This window comes from Macaca fascicularis, chromosome 4 (assembly GCF_037993035.2).
Source record: "Macaca fascicularis isolate 582-1 chromosome 4, T2T-MFA8v1.1".
Lineage (NCBI taxonomy): Eukaryota > Metazoa > Chordata > Mammalia > Primates > Cercopithecidae > Macaca > Macaca fascicularis.
Window position 1 is genome coordinate 42,921,595 of NC_088378.1, and position 21,741 is coordinate 42,943,335.

General features: G+C 42.5%; 1 protein-coding gene across 9 annotated transcripts in view; it reads left to right on the forward strand.

The window, feature by feature from the left end:
- ECT2L (epithelial cell transforming 2 like) overlaps positions 1–21,741 on the forward strand; it is a 111,705-nt gene that overhangs the window by 81,114 nt on the left and 8,850 nt on the right. For 5 of the 9 annotated variants that reach the window (XM_005551975.5, XM_005551976.5, XM_005551974.5 and 2 more), the window contains 6 exons: positions 2,164–2,378; positions 3,934–4,081; positions 6,693–6,766; positions 6,861–7,017; positions 8,348–8,413; positions 9,335–9,423. In XM_005551975.5, coding sequence (XP_005552032.3) covers positions 2,164–2,378; positions 3,934–4,081; positions 6,693–6,766; positions 6,861–7,017; positions 8,348–8,413; positions 9,335–9,423 — 749 coding nt within the window. Of the gene's footprint in view, positions 1–2,163; positions 2,379–3,933; positions 4,082–6,692; positions 6,767–6,860; positions 7,267–8,347; positions 9,206–9,334; positions 9,424–21,741 lie in introns of those variants that run through there. The other 4 variants (XM_065543464.2, XR_012433488.1, XM_074037127.1 and 1 more) reach the window with 4 other exon arrangements.

The window sequence follows — 21,741 nt, forward strand, 5'->3', positions numbered from 1 at the left end:
TTTTTTAAAAAATCCTTGTGCACATTCATCAGTTAACCTTATGTACAATAAAGGAATGGTGAAGGAAATGAAAGAACAGAGAAAACTATACTGTAATAGTTAGGATGTAGTGGAACCACATTGCAGTTGAGAATGCACCCTTGGTCTGTAAGAATAGCCTCTGGCGTAAAGTAGCAGGTTCTCTTTTTACTGGACTCCTCCTTCTGCTGCTGAAACACATCAATTGCATCTTTAACCTCCATTTCCAATTTTGCAGGTGTTTCTGTTTCACTGATTGGCCATCTGACAAATTGGAATCTGATCCACCTCATTGACAAGCCTTGCTTGTCATTAGTTTACTAAGTGTACTAAGTAAGCTAAGTTTACTTAGTTTACTTAGTGGTTATTACTAAGTGGTGTATGCCTGTTAATCTTAAATTGTACCAAGGAACCATCCTGCTCACCACCTTAAAATGAATGTGAGCAGTTCTGACTCCTTCCTTGAGCTTTCTGTTTACCATGGTGAGTGCTGGAGTTACCTCAGGTCTGCACAGCTGAATGAGAACACAAGCAGCACCAGGAGTGGCAGAAGCAGTATTGTCATATTTTATTGGGGGCAGTGTGGGGTATATTTAGGGCTGGAGGGAAAATAATAATCCTAGGCTCAAATTGAAGGACATTATGTTTTTGAAATTTAGATATTATAGATTTTCTGTTATAAAGATGCTCATTTTATAGCTTTTGAAACATGCAGATAAAAGAAAAAAAATATCTAGTACCAGCAATAAAAAGTAATTTCTCTCTCCATATAAACATAGCACACACAACATCAGGCTATGGAATTTCTTTAGGCTGGTGTATGATTTTCACCTCTGCGTTAAAAAATAAAACAAGAGGCTGGGCATGGTGACTCACACCTGTAATCCCAGTGCTTTAGGAGGCTGAGGTGGGTGGATCACAAGGTCAAGAGATCGAGAACATTCTGGCCAGCATGGTGAAACTCTGTCTCTACTAAAAATACAAAAATTATCTGGGCATGGTGGCATGCACCTGTAGTCCCAGCTACTTGGGAGGCTGAGGCAGGAGAATCACTTGAACCCGGGAGGCGAAGGTTGCAGTGAGCAAGATCGCACCACTGCACTCCAGCCTGGACTAAAGAATGAGACTCCATCTCAAAAGAAAAAAAGTAAAATAATAAATAAATAAAACAAGAGTTGGAAATATAACATAGCACATCTGGCAACCTGGCTAGCCAGGAGAGATGGGCTCATAGCTCCAAGTCTATCCTTAATACTGAAGTTAGATCCTTAATACTGAAAGAAGAGCATATGCTTCAGATTTTTCATATGTCAGTTGGAGAAGCAAACTAGCTAATAATAAAAAGCTGTCTTCACCTGTTCATGCTGCTGCAATAGAATACATGAGACTGGGTAATTTACAAAGAACAGAAATTCTTTATGAGGCTGGGAAATCTAAGATCAAGGTGCTGGCATCTGTCAAGGGCCTTCTCTTGGAGTACTCACATGGTGGAAGGCAAGAGAGGACCAATTCCCTCTGCCAAGCCCCTTTCTAAGGGCACCTGATCCCATACATGAAGGAGGAGTCCTCATGACCCAGTCATCTTTTCACGGCTCCACTTCTTAATACTGTCACATTGGCTACACCTGAATTTTGGAAGGGACACATCCAAACTAGCAGAGGGCTAGCTCATTTCAGTTTTTCTATTTGCAGGATAATCAATAAAACAGTACTTGGAAAAAGAAATAGGAAAACAAACAAGGGTAGACAAGCCAAAGGCTTCCTCACTAGACTGTAACCTCCATGAAGACAGGACTCTGTCTTGTTCTCATCATTCCATGGCCAGCACCAGCATAAGATACCTAATATTGATTTGGATGGACAGATGGATAAAAGTAAATTTTCAAACTGCCTTCCTTTAGATCCAAGATTAAAATTCCCCTCTCTACTTGGCCATCAGGCTGGCCTGATATGAGGGGCTCTCTGGTGATACTGGGGACAAGTGATGGACAGCGGGGTCCTCCACAGCCCCCTGTGAAGTCCCCTTCAACCTGAACAGCACAAACCAGCAAGGGGTGGTGGGGGGGAGTTCTCCATGTAGCTGCCTGACTGCTCAGCACTTCTACTTCTCCATCACTGACTTGAGTTCTTAACACTTCTCTACAGGAGAGAATACTCCAGAAGGATTCAGCAGAAAAGCGAACTAGAGTTGTCAGGGAACTCTTACAGAGTGAGAGAAAATACGTGCAGATGCTGGAAATTGTGAGAGATGTTTATTTCGCACCACTGAAAGCAGCACTGTCATCAAACAGAGCAATTCTGAGTGCTGCCAATATCCAGATCCTTTTCTCTGATATTCTACAGATTTTAAGTCTTAACAGGTAAATCCGGAATATGTATTTTTTTAAGTATTCATTGTGCACTGAGAAGAGCCCATACTTTAATGTTTCTAAAGCTGCATGGAGGTGCAATGATGCTCTGCCCCTCTTAGGGACCCTGATTATAGCAGAGAGATCATCATCACATAACCTACTGGGCTGCAACCAGTAGTAATTCCCAAGGACACCCCTTCCCTGGTTCCTAGCCATGGCGCAAGGAGTGGCGTTCAGGACCTAGGCTTTTTGTAACCCCGTGGTCCCCAACCTTTTTGGCACCAGGAACCAGTTTCATGGAAGACAATATTTACACAGACCAGGGGTGGGGGGAATGGTTTCGGGATGATTCAAGCACATTACATTTATTATACACTTTATTTCTATTATTATTACATTGTAATATATAATAAAATAACTATACAACTCACCATAATGTAAAGCAGTAGGAGCCCTGAGCTTGTTTTCCTGCAACTAGATGGTCCCGTCTTGGGGTGACGGGAGACAGTGACAGATCATCAGGCATTAGATTCTCATAAGGAGCATGCAACCTACATCCCTTGAATGTGCAGTTCACCACAGTGTTTGCACTCCCATGAGAATCTAATGCTGCTGCTGATCTGGAGCTCAGGCAGTAATGCAAGCAGTAGGGAGCGGTTGTAAATATCAATGAAGCTTCACTCACTCAACCGCCACTCACCTCCTGCTGTGCGGCCGGATTCCTAACAGGCCATGAACCAGAACCCATCCACGGCCTGGGGGTTGGGAAACCTTGCTGTAACCAATAGACAGTCCATGCAAAAGACAGCAGGAAGGAGGAGAGCCATATACTCATTCTTAATCAGCAATGTTCAGTTAAGCAATGGGAAAAAACCAGAAGGATTTAATGGGATTAAGCCACCAGGACACTTAGCTTAGAAAGCCCAAGCTGGGGGTCAATTTAATAACAACATATTTTCAAGTGCCTAACATGAGAGAGAAAAGTGATCATTTCTGCCTGTGGTAAAGGGAGGCAACCTGAGTATGTGCTTCCCCGATGGTGACTCTCTAGGTAACTTGGAACAAGTTCCTTCCTCTCTCAATGGGCCCCAGTTCCTACAGTGAAGAGGTTGAACTAGGCCTCTTCCGGTGTTGAAGGCCTCTGATAGATGAATGAGGGATTTTCTTAGAGCCCTGGGGAAACGGGCCAAGCAGGGACTATGGCACTCCCTGTTGAAGACAGTGGAGCACTCCCCTCTAAAAACTGTAACAACTTTCACCCACCTGCCTATCTGGAGGCAAGAGACTGGGACATCAGGCGGCAGCTGTATCGTGGTCAGTGTGTGGTTCTGACTCAAGGAACTGAGGTGAAGAGGTGGGATTCTACCCCAGCGAACCTACTCCTTCACGTCCCTGTTCCCTTTCCTGTCAAATCTGCACTTCTCTGTGTTAAGAAGAAATGACTTGACCAAAACCCTACTGTAAAGGACTAGGCTGAAAATGCCCGTGCTGATGACAATGGATATTTGGGTTTGTAAGTTATCTCAAGTGAATATTTCATGCGTATGCTCTTCTCATACCACAGGCAGTTTCTAGATAACCTGAGAGACAGACTACAGGAATGGGGCCCAGCTCACTGTGTGGGAGAAATAGTCACGAAGTTTGGAAGCCAGTTGAACACATATACCAATTTCTTCAACAATTACCCTGTCATTCTGAAAACTATTGAGAAGGTAAATGAATTTCAATCCCATCATTCTATGAGACCTGAGCTAGAAAGGAAGTTATGTGTGGAACCCGAAAGACCAGCGTTAATAAGAAAGGCTTCTCTGCTCTTAGCTCCCAGCTCTCTTCCCATACTGTGACCTCTGAGGACAGGAACCCTGACTTAGGGGCTAGCACAATATTTGACACCTAGCATTGCCAGGAACTGTTCTTGAACTGAACTCATCCTCATACAAACTACCAGGGTTTCACCTGCCCCAGATACCCTCAGCTTACAGGAAAATGCTCCACAATTGAGCTTGGAATCCATTCTGCTACTACAATCCTGTGTGTCCTTGACAAGTTCACTCTCTCATGTAGAAAATTAATCATCCACAGCTTTTTTGGAAGAACAGTCAATTTCTGAAATGTCACTAGGAAGTAAGGAATGCCTTGATCTTACATTTCTTAGAGAGTAAATTATTAACAGTTTTCCCTTTTGCAATTTCTGCCATTATTTACTCTGAGCAGGAATATCCAATTCCTTCTATACCACCTGCTGCTCTTGTGGGGATCCCTTCTGCTGGGAATAAAATCCCTCTCTCTTCCCTCCTCATTTGGTATCGAAAGCCTAGAAAAGGCTACCTTGTCACATGGCAGCACACTTCTGCCAGAGTCCACTGTCACCACTCATCTTCACTGAGGCCTGCAGGAAAGTCCTGTGAGCTGGGAGGCCTCTGGAGGGCTCCTGCCCTTGACAGCTTCCTTTGTAGTATTCCTTCCCCCTACCCAGGGAGTCTAGTCACTGCTGGATAACTTGATGATTCAACAGTTACATAAATAAGGTAGTTTCATAGGACTGACTTTGGCGACAAGAATTGGAGCAAAGCATCACATGGTATCAGGAACACACTGGTGCCTAAATTTCTTTAGCTATAGATAATGATGCCTATTTCACTAGCACAGTGTGTGCATACAAGTAAGTATTTAGCTTAAATGTTAGCTATTTAGTTGTGGGGTTTGAGACAGGGTTTCCCTCTGTCACCTAGGCTGGAGTGCAGTGCCATGATCACAGCTCACTGCAGCCTCGACGTCCCCAGGCCCAGGTGATCCTCCCACCTCAGCCTCCCAAGTATCTAGAACTACAGGCATGTGCCACCACACCTGGCTAATTTTTTTTGTATTTTTTTGTAGAGACCGGGTTTCACCATGTTGCCCAGGCTGGTCTTAAACTCCTGGGCTCAAGCAATCCGCCCAACTCTGCCTCCCAAAGTGCTGGGATTACAGGTGTGAGCCACCATGCCAGCCAATGTTTGTTAGCTATTAATCTGATTGAAATCCATAAATATTTCACTTGGTCTTAGCCGAAAGTCCGAGAATGAAATCATGAATATTTGATTTCTAGAAGTTAGCACTGCCAACATCTTTTAGGCATGGAAAAGGAGGTAACCTCACAGGTGCTTTAATAGTGATAAATGAATACATTTTAAAACAGATAAGGTAGGTGGGTGGCTCACACCTGTAATCCCAGCACTTTGAGAGGCCTAGGCAGGCGAATCACCTGAGGTCAGGAGTTCGAGACCAGCCTGGCCAACATGGCGAAACCCCGTCTCTACTAGAAATACAAAAATTAGCTGGGCATGGTGGCGGGTGCCTGTAATCCCAGCTACTCGGGAGGCTGAGGCAGGAGAATCACTTGAACCCGGGAGGCAGAGGTTGCAGTGAGCTGAGATTATGCCACTCTACTCCAGCCTGGGTGACAGAGCGAGATTCTGTCCCAAAAAAAAAACCCCAAAAAACAAAAAAACAGATATGAAGTACAGTGGAACACCTGTATAATAAATATTACTATGGAAAACATAATTAATAGAAGCATTAAAGGTGAATACCATTAATAGTCAAGATCTTACTACACTGAAATAACATTTACTGTGTGACAGCCACTTTATGGATAGGATTGTTTTTTTTCCACACCACAAGCATTAGAGATGGTATCTATGTTACAGATGAGAAAACTGAGGCTCAGAAAAGTTAAGTAATTTGATAAGGTTATATATTTGAGTTATTCTCATTCAAATCCAGGCCCACCTGGTTGCAAAGTACATTCTTATTTGTCTATACTTATTAAGTTCAATGAATAGGGTCAGGTCTATGTATAATTAAAACACATTTTTTTTTTTTTGAGACGGAGTCTTGCTCTGTCACCCAGTCTGGAGTGCAGTGGCGCGATCTCGGCTCACTGCAAGCTCTGCCTCTCAGGTTCACGCCATTCTCCTGCCTCAGCCTCCCGAGTTGCGGGGACTACAGGCGCCTGCCACCACGCCCGACTAATTTCTTGTATTTTTAGTAGAGACAGGGTTTCACCATGTTAGCCAGGTTGGTTTCGATCTCCTGACCTCGTGATCCGCCTGCCTCGGCCTCCCAAAGTGCTGGGATTACAGGCTTTACAGCCACAGTGCCCGGCTGACACACATTCTTAACATACTAGGAAGACACCAATGGCACTGCTAATAGTCTAATTGGTTAGACATCGATGTTGCCCTTTTGCTTCAGGCATTCCATAGATCACGCTTGCTCAGTGGAACAGTGGACTTTATAACTATCTCATAAAGTTTTGACAAAATAATCCTCACCTTTTAGTGCAGAGAAATGATACCAGCATTCCGAACTTTCCTGAAGAGGCATGATAAGACCATTGTTACCAAAATGCTGAGGTATGTTCTGAGGGAGAGCACCGCAGGGACCCCCCCAGAGAGGGCATTCCTGGGCCTTCAGAAACCAGAGTTCCTTTCTCTATGCCTCATACAGCCTGCCGGAGCTGCTGTTGTACCCATCCCGAAGATTTGAAGAATATCTTAATCTTCTCTACGCTGTCAGGCTTCATACCCCTGCAGAGCATGTTGACCGTGGGGACTTGACCACTGCAATTGACCAAATCAAAAAATATAAAAGTTATATAGATCAGGTTGGTTGCTGATAAGAATCTGCATCCCTTAAACATGTTACAATGCCTTTGTGATACTCCCACTCAAAGAGTCTGAGACACCTTATCTTCTTGTGGGGTTCTTTGCTTTAAAGTCTTTCATCCTTTTAATGCTAAATCAACAGTGTGTTCAGTGATTTCCAACACTAAGGGCATCTATTCTAAGCCAAGCAACATGAGACAATGTTTTCAGATATTTGTACAAATACAATAAAATTTTTATGAAAGTTTGAAGAATGAAGTATTTGGACTGATTTTTTACACAACTAAAAGGCAAAAAAATAAAAAAAAAGTAAAATCCTTTGTTTCTGAAAGTACTTTTTTGTTTGTTTGTTTGAGACGGAGTCTCCCTCTGTCGCCCAGGCTGGAGGGCAGTGGCGCGATCTCAGCTCACTGCAAGCTCTGCCTGGCGGGTTCAGACCATTCTCCTGCCTCAGCCTCTGCAGTAGCTGGGACTACCGGCGCCTGCCACCACGCCTGGCTAATTTTTTGTATTTTTAGTAGAGATGGGGTTTCACCGTGTTAGCCAGGATGGTTTCAGTCTCCTGACCTTGTGATCCACCCGCCTTGGCCTCTCAAAGTGCTGGGATTACAGGCGTGAGCCACCAGGCCCGGCCTCTGAAAGTACTTTCAATGCATTAATTAGCTTTCCTGCCTCAGTGAGTACGATGGTCATAATTACTATCTGAAGAAGTAATTAAGCACCTTGGAGACAGTACTATCATTCTGAAAATATTATTGTATTGTGCATACTGTAAATAGGCATCTGGGCTGAATGTAAACTGCTAACATATTTTTCCATGAAGATACTTTTTGCATCCAATTTTGTCACTTGCCTTTGTTTTAAAACATTGGGTACAGAGAATTGATTTTTTTTTTTTTTTTTTTTTGGAGACAGAGTCTGGCTCTGTCACCAAGGCTTGAGTGTAGTGGTGTGATCTCGGCTCACTGCAACCTCTGCCTCCCTGGTTCAAGCAATCCTCCCACCTCAGCCTCTTGAGTAGCTGGGACCACAGGCAGGCGCCACCATGCTTGGCTTTTTTTCTTTTTTTTGGTAGAGATGGGGTTTCACCATGTTGTCCAGGCTGGTCTTGAACTCCTGAGCTCAAGCCATCTGCCCATCTCAGCCTCCCAAAGTGCTGGTATTACAGATGTGAGCCACTGCACCCAGCCCAGAAATTGGAAACTTTCTATTATAACATATGGAAATACCAAGCCCTGTATCAAGTGCCATAAAATATTTTAATCTATTTCTTTTATGAATAAAAATGTCACAATTTTAGTTTACCTAAAAGTACTTTTTTTCCCCTAGATGAAGCAAAACATCAATATGAAGGATCATCTGTCAGATATACAGAGAATCATCTGGGGATGCCCTGTATGTATTCTTAGGAACTTGCTATATCTCATGCTCATGAATACAACCTCCAATCATTGGCAAAAGGAGACCTACAGACCCCAAGGCAGCTACTATTTGTGGAATGCCCGCTACGTGCCAGGCACTGCCACGCCCTCCCATTTCACATCTTTCTTATCTGCAAGGTTGCTCTATAAGAAGGGGCACCAGTGAGCTTGCCCCTATCCCATAACTTTTCGATAGTCTTTGTTCCTTTATTGGTAGTACTGTGATCACGATGCCCTTTGAGGAAAGGGGCCATGTGTTCTACTTACTTTCTTTTTTTCCGAGACGGAGTCTCGCACTGTCGCCCAGGCTGGAGTGCAGTGGTGCAATCTCAGCTCACTGCAAGCTCCACCTCCCAGGTTCACACCATTCTCCTTCCTCAACCTCCCGAGTAGCTGGGACTACAGGAGCCCACCACCACACCTGGCTAATATTTTGTATTTTTAGTAGAGACGGGATTTCACCATGTTGGCCAGGCTGGTTTCCAACATCTGACCTCAGGTGATCCACCCGCCTCGGCCTTCCAAAGTGCTGGGATTACAGGCGTGAGCCACTGCGCCCAGCCCACTTCTCTTTCTGAATAGTTCCCTTCTTATCCCCCAACCCCCAACTTTGTTTTTGATATTAGGAAAGCACTTACAAATAAAACTATAATTTCAGTAGTTTTAAAACTTTGACAAAAATTACGTTTTTTTCCCTTAAATATAGTTTTCTTTGTCAATACTGTGGTCTTTCTAAGAAAATCTGTTTCATAAACAGTGAAAACATTAACTTTTTCATGTTTGAACTGTGTTTTACTTAACATTTGCATATTCTGGGATATAAAATGGTTTGCAGTAGTAAGTTTTTTTATTTAAAAAAATTTATATGTGCTTCTATTTTGTTTTTGATTTATAGACTCTATCAGAAGTAAACAGATATCTAATTAGGGTACAAGATGTAGCCCAACTTCATTGCTGTGATGAAGAAATAAGTTTCTCTCTAAGGTAAACAATAGTTAACTATCCTAAGGCTGTGGACACCTTCCAAGCAGGTGACTGTCTTACTCATCCTGTAGCTCCAGCATTCAGTACAATGTCTGACACAGTAGGTTTGAAATGAATCTGCGCATTAGACTGAAAAGTTACAGACAACTCCCTCTGAGATAGTGTAGGCTATTTTATCACCATGTTCGCATTCCAGCCAGCTACTGGGTAGAATGGGAGAAGAAAATTGTCCCTGCCAGGACCACAAACTCCATATAAGCAGGCATTCTAAAGGTTGGTCACTTTCCTTTCTTTTTTTTTTTTTTTTTTTTGAGATGGAGTCTCACTCACTGCTGCCCAGGCTGGAGTGCAGTGGTGCAATCTCCACTCACTGCAACCTCCGCCTCCAAGCTATTCTCCTGCGTCAGCCTCCCTGAGATTACAGGCACCCGCTGCCATGCCCAGCTAATTTTTGTATTTTTAGTAGAGACAGGGTTTCACCATGTTGGCCAGATTGGTCTCAAACTCCTGATCTCCAGTGGTCCACCTGCCTCGGCCTCCCAAAGTGCTGGGATTACAGGCATGAGCCACTGCACCCGGCCACTTTTCTACTTAGCTAAGCTCCAAGTGTTGCAGGATTTTCACACCAATGATCTGCTCAAATGTAAGAAAGAGAGGACCAATTTATTATCCTCAGATAGTTATTGAGGTCAGTTTTTAACAAGACCTTACGCTATTTAGTTTGCACGATGCTCAGAGTAACCTAAGAAAAAAAGATGGAAGGATGCTACTTTTTAGTATCCCCTTTACTCCTTTAGAACAAGGGTGGGCAAAGTTTTCTGTAAACGTTCACATAGTAAATATTTCACGTAGTAAAGATTTTGCTGGCCAAATGATATATGCAGCAACTACCCAACTTTGCTATTGTAAAACAAAATCAGCTCTACCAATGATGCAACACATAACAAGTGATACACTATTGATAAACCGTACAAGATATAAATGAACAAACATGACTATGTTCCAATTAAACTTCATTTACAAAAACAGGTGTGGGCCATAGTGTGGTGATCTCTGCTTTAGAAAACTGTTCATCAAACTATGAATAAAATAATAGAAATAAAATAAATAACAAAATAATTAATAGAATAAAATAAAATTCTATTATCATTCTTTCTTTCTGTATGTAAGTTTGATTTTCAGTATTAATGACAAAGAGTGACTCAGCAAACAGCAACCAAAGGGACAGGAATTAACTCCTTTAATTTGTTCAACTCCAATAAGCATAATGAAAATTGATTTGTTATTTCAATGAATATTTCAACAAATGTTCCTCAACGGCACAGGGTAGCAGGGTAGGTGGAAGAAATCAGTCCCCTCACCTCCATCCTTACCTAGACTAGATCTTAAATGAAAATCAAATCACACAATATGTCACTTTTCTCATTGTCATGACATTTTTGTTTTCTTTGATCTGTTTGTTTGTTTGGTTTTGTTTTTTGGCTTGTAGCAATAGAAAAGAGCTACAATGATGGAAAGAAACTACCTACCAAACCAGCAATTCTAAACACACTGCTTTGGTAGAAGACATTCTGTGATGATTCCAGTTTTTGATTATTAGATTATTCTACATTCATGTATTCCTTCTCAAACACTCTTCCTTTCTTTACATAAGTTTGATTTTCTACATCATTTTTCTTCTCTCTGCAGAACTTCTTTTAACATTTCTTAATGTTCTACTAAGGTCAATGAATTCTCTCAGTTTGTGTGTGTATAAAAAATTTATTGTTTGAAGGAAATTTTGCTGGATACAGATTTTTAGGTTGGTGGCTTTTTTCTTTTAACACTTTGCTTATTTCATTCCACACTCTTCTTACTTACATGGTTTCTGAAGAGAAGTTCAGTGTAATTTTTATCCTTGTTCCTCTATAGGTAATATAAACCAACAATACAATTCTAAGCCTCCCAGCCGACTGAATGGACTCCTCCTGTCAGCCAAGGGGATTCCAAAGTAAACCTGAAAAACTAGTTCAGGCCACGATAGGAAAAGGGGATTGGATATGCCTCATTATACTCTCCTCCCTTAAGTATTCAGGCACAACTGACCCAAATTTAACATTGAAACAGAGATCTTAAGACTGATAAAATGAACTCCTTGTAGAAATAAGATACCAAATTCCAACTCATCTCCAGTATTGTATTACATGGCAGATAGCAGACCCTGAAATAAATCAGAGTATTTTACCTCAAAATATATTTCTTTGACATATTTTGAAATGGCCCTGCAAAGTAATCTCTTTTGGGAAAATCTCCTCTTTCCAGGTCTTTTCCTGATCCAGGAGAGATTCGGCTAAGAGTATGGTATCTTTTAAGGTCTGATAAGAGACATTTACCATCTATTCTCCCTGAAGCCTGCTACCTGGAGGCTTCATCCACATAATAAGAACACTGGTCTCCACAATCTCTTATCTAAAGCCAGACACTCCTTTCTACTGATTCCAGATCTTCAGATAATAACTCTTTCAACCAATTGCCAATCAAAAAATCTTTTGAATCCCTCCATGACCTGGAAGCCCTTAATTCAAGTTGTCCCATCTTTCTGGATCAAACAAATGTAAAACTTACATGCATTGATTGATGTTTGCCTGTAACTTCTGTCCCCCTAAAATGTATACAATCAAGCTTTAACCCAACCGCCTTGGGTACATTTTCTCAGGACTTCTTGAGACTGTGACCCAGGCCCTGGTCACTCATATTTGGCTCAGAATAAATCTCTTTATTTTACAGAGTTTGACTCTTTGTTGACAGTAAGGTGGGTTTTCGTTTTTGTATTCTCTGAAATGACAAAGATTTTCTCTTTTATTTTCTACATCTGAATGTATTATGCCTAGATGTAGTTTTTTTTTTTTTGGGGGGGGGGTATTTATCCTGTATTATGTTCTCTGAGCTTCCTGGACCTATGGTTTGCTGTCAATTATTTTGTAAAATCTCCAGTCATTATTACTCCAGATATTTCTTCCATCTCTCTTTCTTCATCTGGTATTCCCATTATGCATATGATTTGCCTTTTGTAACTGTCCCTATGACTTCGATATTCTGTTCTTTCCCCTGGTGGTCCCTACCTGCTACCCCTACTTTGTCCTTGGTCTTTTTTCTCTCTGCTTTTCAGCTTGGCAAGCTTCTATTGACATATCTTCAAGCTCACTGATTCTTTCCTCAGCTGTGTCCAGTGTATTAATGACCACACCAAAGGCATTCATTTTTGTTATATTTATTTCCGGTATTACCTTTTCTTTCTTAGAGTTTTGGTCTCTCTTCTTACATTACCCGTCTGTTCTTGCATGTTGTCTACTTTTTTCCATTAAAGTCCTTCACATATTAATCATATTTAACTTTCTGCTCTGATAATTCCAGAATCTCTACTGTATCTGAGCCTGGTTTTGATGCTTGCCCTGTCTCTTCAGTCTGTGTATTTTGCCTCTTAGTATCATGTGTGTATATATATATATATATATATATATATTTTTTTTTTTGAAACAGAGTGTCACTCTGTCACCTAGGCTGGAGTGTAGTAGTGCAATCTAGGCTCACTGCAGCCTCTTCCTCCTGGGTTCCAGCGATTCTCCTGCCTCAGGCTCCTGGGTAGCTGGGATTACAGGCACGTGCCACCATGCCCAGCTAATTTTTGTATTTTTAGTAGAGATGGGGTTTCACCACATTGGCTAGGCTGGTCTTGAACTCCTGACCTTAGATAATCTGCCCACCTTGGCCTCCCAAAGTGCTAGGATTAAAGGATTGAGCCACCATGCCCAGCCAGAACCCCTTATAATTTTTTGCTGAATACCAGATATGACGTGTCAGGTAAAATGGAACTAAACAGGCCTTCAGTGTGAAGTTTTATGTTTATCTGGCTGGGAGTTAGGTCATATTTGCTGTTTGTTGTAACTTGGCGTCAGAGGCTACAGTTTTCTCCCATGTCCTTGTTTTTTTCTCCCTATCATCTTTGGGTTTCCCTAGAGATCCCTTCTTTTTTTTTTTTTTTGAGACGGAGTCTCGCTGTGTCGCCCAGGCTGGAGTGCAGTGGCTGGATCTCAGCTCACTGCAAGCTCCGCCTCCCGGGTTTTTACGCCATTCTCCTGCCTCAGCCTCCCGAGTAGCCGGGACTACAGGCGCCCGCCACCTCGCCCAGCTAGTTTTTCGTATTTTTTAGTAGAGACGGGGTTTCACCGTGTTAGCCAGGATGGTCTCGAACTCCTGACCTCGTGATCTGCCCGTCTCGGCCTCCCAAAGTGCTGGGATTACAGGCTTGAGCCACTGCGCCCGGCGGTTTTTTTTTTTTTTTTTTTTTGAGACGGAGTCTCGCTCTGTCACCCAGGCTGGAGTGCAGTGGCCGGATCTCAGCTCACTGCAAGCTCCGCCTCCTGGGTTCACGCCATTCTCCTGCCTCAGCCTCCCGAGTAGCTGGGACTACAGGCACCTGCCACCTCGCCCGGCTAAGTTTTTGTATTTTTAGTAGAGACGGGGTTTCACTGTGTTAGCCAGGATGGTCTCGATCTCCTGACCTCGTGATCCGCCCGTCTCGGCCTCCCAAAGTGCTGGGATTACAGGCTTGAGCCACCGCGCCCGGCCAGAGATCCCTTCTTAAATAGGGTCTGAGCCTTGCAGTTATTTTAGCTGTAATCCTATTATCATACCAGAGTCCTACTGCTGTGGTAGTTAAGATGTCAGAGGAGGAAAAATATTCTACAGTTCTGTGATCAATTTTCAGTCTTTTAGTGAGTCTTTTACTTCTGGATTGTGACCTTCACAAGTGCTTCTCAGTTTTTGTTTTTCGTTTTTTTTTCACCTCTAACATGAGACAGTAAGGTTAGAAGTGGCTGGAATTGGGTATTTCCCTTCTCCCAGGTTGATTAGCCTCTGGTAAAATCTCAGTTGGTTAGGTTCTAGTAGAAGTTTCCCTTGAGGTCAGGCCTTTGTTAAGAACAAAATACTGACATTTAAGAAAGATGCTTCGATCCTGAGCAAGATGGCCGAATAGGAACAGCTCCAGTCTCCAACTCCCGGCGCGAGCGACACAGAAGACAGGTGATTTCTGCATTTTCAACTAAGGTACTGGGTTTATCTCACTAGGGAGTGCCTGACAATCAGTGCTGGTCAGCTGCTGCAGCCCGACCAGCGAGAGCTGAAGCAGGGCGAGGCATCGCCTCACCTGGGAAGCACAAGGGGGAAGGGAATCCCTTTTCCTAGCCAGGGGAACTGAGACACACAACACCTGGAAAATCGGGTAACTCCCACCCCAATACTGCGCTCTACCAAGGATCTTAGCAAACGGGCACACCAGGAGACTATATTCCACACCAGGCCGGGAGGGTCCCACGCCCACGGAGCCTCCCTCATTGCTAGCACAGCAGTCTGCGATCTTGTGACAAGGCAGCAGCGAGGCTGGGGGAGGGGCGCCCGCCATTGCTGAGGCTTAAGTAGATAAACAAAGTGGCTGGGAAGCTCGAACTGGGTGGAGCTCACAGCAGCTCAAGGAGTCCTGCCTGTCTCTGTAGACTCCACCTCTGGGGACAGGGCACAGCTAAACAACAACAACAACAAAAAGCAGCTGAAACCTCTGCAGACGCAAACGATTCTGTCTGACAGCTTTGAAGTGAGCAGTGGATCTCCCAACACGGAGGTTGAGATCTGAGAACGGACAGACTACCTGCTCAAGTGGGTCCCTGACCTCTGAGTAGCCTAACTGGGAGACATCCCCCACTAGGGGCAGACCGACACCCCACACCTCACCCGGTGGAGTACCCCCTTGAGAGGAAGCTTCCAAAGCAAGAATCAGACAGGTACACTCGCTGTTCAGCAATATTCTATCTTCTGCAGCCTCTGCTGCTGATACCCAGGCAAACAGGGTCTGGAGTGGACCTCAAGCAATCTCCAACAGACCTACAGCTGAGGGTCCTGACTGTTAGAAGGAAAACTAACAAACAGGAAGGACACCCACACCAAAACCCCATCAGTACGTCACCATCATCAAAGACTAGAGGCAGATAAAACCACAAAGATGGGGAAAAAGCAGGGCAGAAAAGCTGGAAATTCAAAAAATTAGAGCGCATCACCCCCTGCAAAGGAACGCAGCTCATCGCCAGCAATGGATCAAAGCTAGATGGAGAATGACTTTGACGAGATGACAGAAGGTGGCTCCAGTCCATCAAACTTCTCAGAGCTAAAGGAGGAACTACGTACCCAGTGCAAAGAAACTAAAAATCTTGAAAAAAAAGTGGAAGAATTGATAACTAGAATAATTAATGCAGAGAAGGCCATAAACGAATGGACAGAGATGAAAACCATGATACCAGAAATACGTGACAAATGCACAAGCTTCAGTAACTGACTCGATCAACTGGAAGAAAGAGTATCAGCGATTGAGGATCAAATGAATGAAATGAAGCGAGAAGAGAAACCTAAAGAAAAAAGAAGAAAAAGAAATGAACAAAGCCTGCAAGAAGTATGGGATTATGTAAAAAGACCAAATCTACATCTGATTGGGGTGCCTGAAAGTGAGGGGGAAAATGGAACCAAGTTGGAAAACACTCTTCAGGATATCATCCAGGAGAACTTCCCCAACCTAGTAGGGCAGGCCAACATTCAAATCCAGGAAATACAGAGAATGCCACAAAGATACTCCTCGAGAAGAGCAACTCCAAGACACATAATTGCCAGATTCACCAAAGTTGAAATGAAGGGAAAAATCTTAAGGGCAGCCAGAGAGAAAGGTCGGGTTACCCACAAAGGGAAGCCCATCAGACTAACAGCAGATCTCTCGGCAGAAACTCTACAAGCCAGAAGAGAGTGGGGGCCAATATTCAACATTCTTAAAGAAAAGAATTTTAAACCCAGAATTTCATATCCAGCCAAACTAAGTTTCATAAGTGAAGGAGAAATAAAATCCTTTACAGATAAGCAAATGCTTAGAGATTTTGTCACCACGAGGCCTGCCTTACAAGAGACCCTGAAGGAAGCACTAAACATGGAAAGGAACAACCGGTACCAGCCATTGCAAAAACATGCCAAAATGTAAAGACCATCAAGGCTAGGAAGAAACTGAATCAACTAACGAGCAAAATAACCAGTTAATATCATAATGGCAGGATCAAGTTCACACATAACAATATTAACCTTAAATGTAAATGGACTAAATGCTCCAATTAAAAGACACAGACTGGCAAACTGGATAAAGAGTCAAGACCCATCAGTTTGCTGTATTCAGGAGACCCATCTCACATGCAGAGACATACACAGACTCAAAATAAAGGGATGGAGTAAGGTCTACCAAGCAAATGGAGAACAAAAAAAAGCAGGGGTTGCAATACTAGTCTCTGATAAAACAGACTTTAAACCATCAAAGATCAAAAGAGACAAAGAAGGCCATTACATAATGGTAAAGGGATCAATTCAACAGGAAGAGCTAACTATCCTAAATATATATGCACCCAATACAGGAGCACCCAGATTCATAAAGCAAGTCCTTAAAGACTTACAAAGAGACTTAGACTCCCATACAATAATAATGGGAGACTTCGGCTGGGTGCGGTGGCTCACGCCTGTAATCCCAGCACTTTGGGAGGCTGAGGTGGGCGGATCACGAGGTCAGGAGATCGAGACCAGCCTGGCTAACACGGTGAAACACCGTCTCTACTTTAAAAATACAAAAAACTAGCCGGGCGAGGTGGCGGCGCCTGTAGTCCCAGCTACTAGGGAGGCTGAGGCAGGAGAATGGCGTGAACCCGGGAGGTGGAGCTTGCAGTGAGCTGAGATCTGGCCACTGCGCTTCAGCCTGGGCGACAGAGCGAGACTCCGTCTCAAAAAAAAAAAAAAAAAAAAAAATAATAATGGGAGACTTCAACACCCCACTGTCAACATTAGACAGATCAACGAGACAGAAAGTTAACAAGGATATCCAGGAATTGAACTCATCTCTGCAGCAAGCAGACCTAATACACATCTACAGAACTCTCCACCCCAAATCAACAGAATATACATTCTACTCAGCACCATATCAAACTTATTCCAAAATTGACCACATAATTGGAAGTAAAGCACTCCTCAGCAAATGTACAAGAACAGAAATTATAACAAACTGTCTCTCAGACCACAGTGCAATCAAACTAGAACTCAGGACTAAGAAACTCAATCAAAACCGCTCAACTACATGGAAACTGAATAACCTGCTCCTGAATGACTACTGGGTACATAACGAAATGAAGGCAGAAATAAAGATGTTCTTTGAAACCAATGAGAACAAAGATACAACATACCAGAATCTCTGGGACACATTTAAAGCAGTGTGTAGAGGGAAATTTATAGCACTAAATGTACACAAAAGAAAGCTGGAAAGATCTAAAATTGACACTCTAACATCACAATTAAAAGAACTAGAGAAGCAAGAACAAACACATTCAAAAGCTAGCAGAAGGCAAGAAATAACTAAGATCAGAGCAGAACTGAAGGAGATAGAGACACAAAAAACCCTCCAAAAAATCAATGAATCCAGGAGTTGGTTTTTTGAAAAGATCAACAAAATTGATAGACTGCTAGCAAGACTAATAAAGAAGAAAAGAGAGAAGAATCAAATAGATGCAATAAAAAATGTTAAAGAGGATATCACCACCAACCACACAGAAATACAAACTACCATCATAGAATACTATAAACACCTCTACGCAAATAAACTAGAAAATCTAGAAGAAATGGATAATTTCCTGGACACTTACACTCTCCCAAGACTAAACCAGGAAGAAGCTGAATTCCTGAATAGACCAATAGCAGGCTCTGATATTGAGGCAATAATTAATAGCCTACCAACCATAAAAAGTCCAGGACCAGATGGATTAACAGCCGAATTCTACCAGAGGTACAAAGAAGAACTGGTACCATTCCTTCTGAAACTATTCCAATCAACAGAAAAAGAGGGAATCCTCCCTAACTCATTTTATGAGGCCAACATCATCCTGATACCAAAGCCTGGCAGAGACACAACAAAAAAAGAGAATTTTAGACCAATATCCCTGATGAACATCGATGCAAAAATCCTCAATAAAATACTGGCAAACCGGATCCAGCAGCACATCAAAAAGCTTATCTACCATGATCAAGTGGGCTTCATCCCTGGGATGCAAGGCTGGTTCAACATACGCAAGTCAATAAACATAATCCAGCATATAAACAGAACCAAAGACAAAAACCACATGATTATCTCAATAGATGCAGAAAAGGCCTTTGACAAAATTCAACAGCCCTTCATGCTAAAAACGCTCAATAAATTCGGTATTGATGGAATATATCTCAAAATAATAAGAGCTATTTATGACAAACCCACAGCCAATATCATACTGAATGGGCAAAAACTGGAAGCATTCCCTTTGAAAACTGGCACAAGACAGGGATGCCCTCTCTCACCACTCCTGTTCAACATAGTGTTGGAAGTTCTGGCTAGGGCAATCAGGCAAGAGAAAGAAATCAAGGGTATTCAGTTAGGAAAAGAAGAAGTCAAATTGTCACTGTTTGCAGATGACATGATTGTATATTTAGAAAACCCCATTGTCTCAGCCCAAAATCTCCTTAAACTGATAAGAAACTTCAGCAAAGTCTCAGGATACAAAATTAATGTGCAAAAATCACAAGCATTCTTATACACCAGTAACAGACAAACAGAGAGCCAAATCATGAATGAACTTCCATTCACAATTGCTTCAAAGAGAATGAAATACCTAGGAATCCAACTTACTAGGGATGTAAAGGACTTCTTCAAGGACAACTACAAACCATTGCTCAGTGAAATCAAAGAGGACACAAACAAATGGAAGAACATACCATGCTCATGGATAGGAAGAATCAATATCGTGAAAATGGCCATACTGCCCAAGGTTATTTATAGATTCAATGCCATCCCCATCAAGCTACCAATGACTTTCTTCACAGAATTGGAAAAAACTGCTTTAAAGTTCATGTGGAACCAAAAAAGAGCCCGCATTGCCAAGACAATCCTAAGTCAAAAGAACAAAGCTGGAGGCATCACGCTACCTGACTTCAAACTATACTACAAGGCTACAGTAACCAAAACAGCATGGTACTGGTACCAAAACAGAGATACAGACCAATGGAACAGAACAGAGTCCTCAGAAATAATACCACACATCTACAGCCATCTGATCTTTGACAAACCTCAGAAAAACAAGAAATGGGGAAAGGATTCCCTATTAACTAAATGGTGCTGGGAAAATTGGCTAGCCATAAGTGGAAAGCTGAAACTGGATCCTTTCCTTACTCCTTATACGAAAATTAATTCAAGATGGATTAGAGACTTAAATGTTAGACCTAATACCATAAAAACCCTAGAAGAAAACCTAGGTAATACCATTCAGGACATAGGCATGGGCAAGGACTTCATGTCTAAAACACCAAAAGCAATGGCAACAAAAGCCAAAATTGACAAATGGGATCTAATTAAACTGAAGAGCTTCTGCAGAGCAAAAGAAACTACCATCAGAGTGAACAGGCAACCTACAGAATGGGAGAAAATTTTTGCAATCTACTCATCTGACAAAGGGTTAATATCCAGAACCTACAAAGAACTCAAACAAATTTACAAGAAAAAAACAAACCACCCCATCGAAAAGTGGGCAAAGGATATGAACAGACAGTTCTCAAAAGAAGATATTCATACAGCCAACAGACACATGAAAACATGCTCATCATCACTGGCCATCAGAGAAATGCAAATCAAAACCACAATGAGATACCATCTCACACCAGTTAGAATGGCAATCATTAAAAAGTCAGGAAACAACAGGTGCTGGAGAGGATGTGGAGAAACAGAAACACTTTTACACTATTGGTGGGACTGTAAACTAGTTCAACCATTATGCAAAATAGTATGGCGACTCCTCAAGGATCTAGAACTAGAAATACCATATGACCCAGCCATCCCATTACTGGGTATATACCCAAAGGATTATAAATCATGCTGCTATAAAGACACATGCACACGTATGTTCATTGCGGCACTATTCACAATAGCAAAGACTTGGAATCAACCCAAATATCCGTCAGTGACAGACTGGATTAAGAAAATGTGGCACATATACACCATGGAATACTATGCAGCCATAAAAAAGGATGAGTTTGTGTCCTTTGTAGGGACATGGATGCAGCTGGAAACCATCATTCTCAGCAAACTATCGCAAGAACAGAAAACCAAACACCGCATGTTCTCACTCATAGGTGGGAACTGAACAATGAGATCACTTGGACTCGGGAAGGGGAACATCACACACCGGGGCCTATCACGGTGGGGGGGGGGAGGGGGGAGGGATTGCATTGGGAGTTATACCTGATGTAAATGATGAGTTGATGGGTGCTGACGAGTTGATGGGTGCAGCACGCCAACATGGCACAGGTATACATATGTAACAAACCTGCACGTTATCCACATGTACCCTAGAACTTAAAGTATAATAAAAAATAAAAAATAAATAAAATAAAAAAAAGAACAAAGTACTCTGGGCATATTTCAAAATGGTACTTTTCTCCTCCCCACCATGCAAGAATATTGTATATTATATGTATTCATAGAAATATATATATTTGGGTTTTTTTTGAGACAGGGTCTCACTCTTTCACCCAGACTGGAATGCAGTGGCCTGAGCTCCAGTTCACCACAACCTCCGCCTCTCAGCCTCAAGGGATTCTCCCGCCTCAGTCTCCTGAGTAACTGGGATTACGGGTGCACGCCACTACTGCTCGGCTCATTTTTGTATTTTTAGTAGAGACGGGGTTTTTACCATGTTGGCCAGGCTGGTCTTGAACTCCTGACCTGTAATGATCCACCTGCCTCAGCCTCCCAAAGTACTGGGATTACAGGCATGAGCCACTGCGCCCAGCCGGGAAAAGGAAATTTATTAGCTCTTCATTGCAAGAATCTGGAAGGCTCCTAGAGGCAAAACTCACACCAGTGTGCAAGCCCAGAGTTATTAAATGCTAAAGCTAGTCTACACTCTAGTAGTTAATCCAATACCCTTCAAGCATCCTTACTCCATACAGGCAATTTCTGTTTCTGATAAGCTTTGATTCTCTGTAGCAGCCTATCATTCCAGCTTTTGGGGTGATAACTTCAATTCTATAATGGATCGGAGAAAAGCTGTTGATTCTGAGTTCTTCAGCTACTTGTTGTTGTTGTTGTGAGGACAGAATTGGCAACTTCCAAGCTCTTTTTTTTTTAAATTATTATTATTATTTTTTGAGATGAAGTCTAGCTCTGTTGCCAGGCTAGAGTGCAGTGGCACA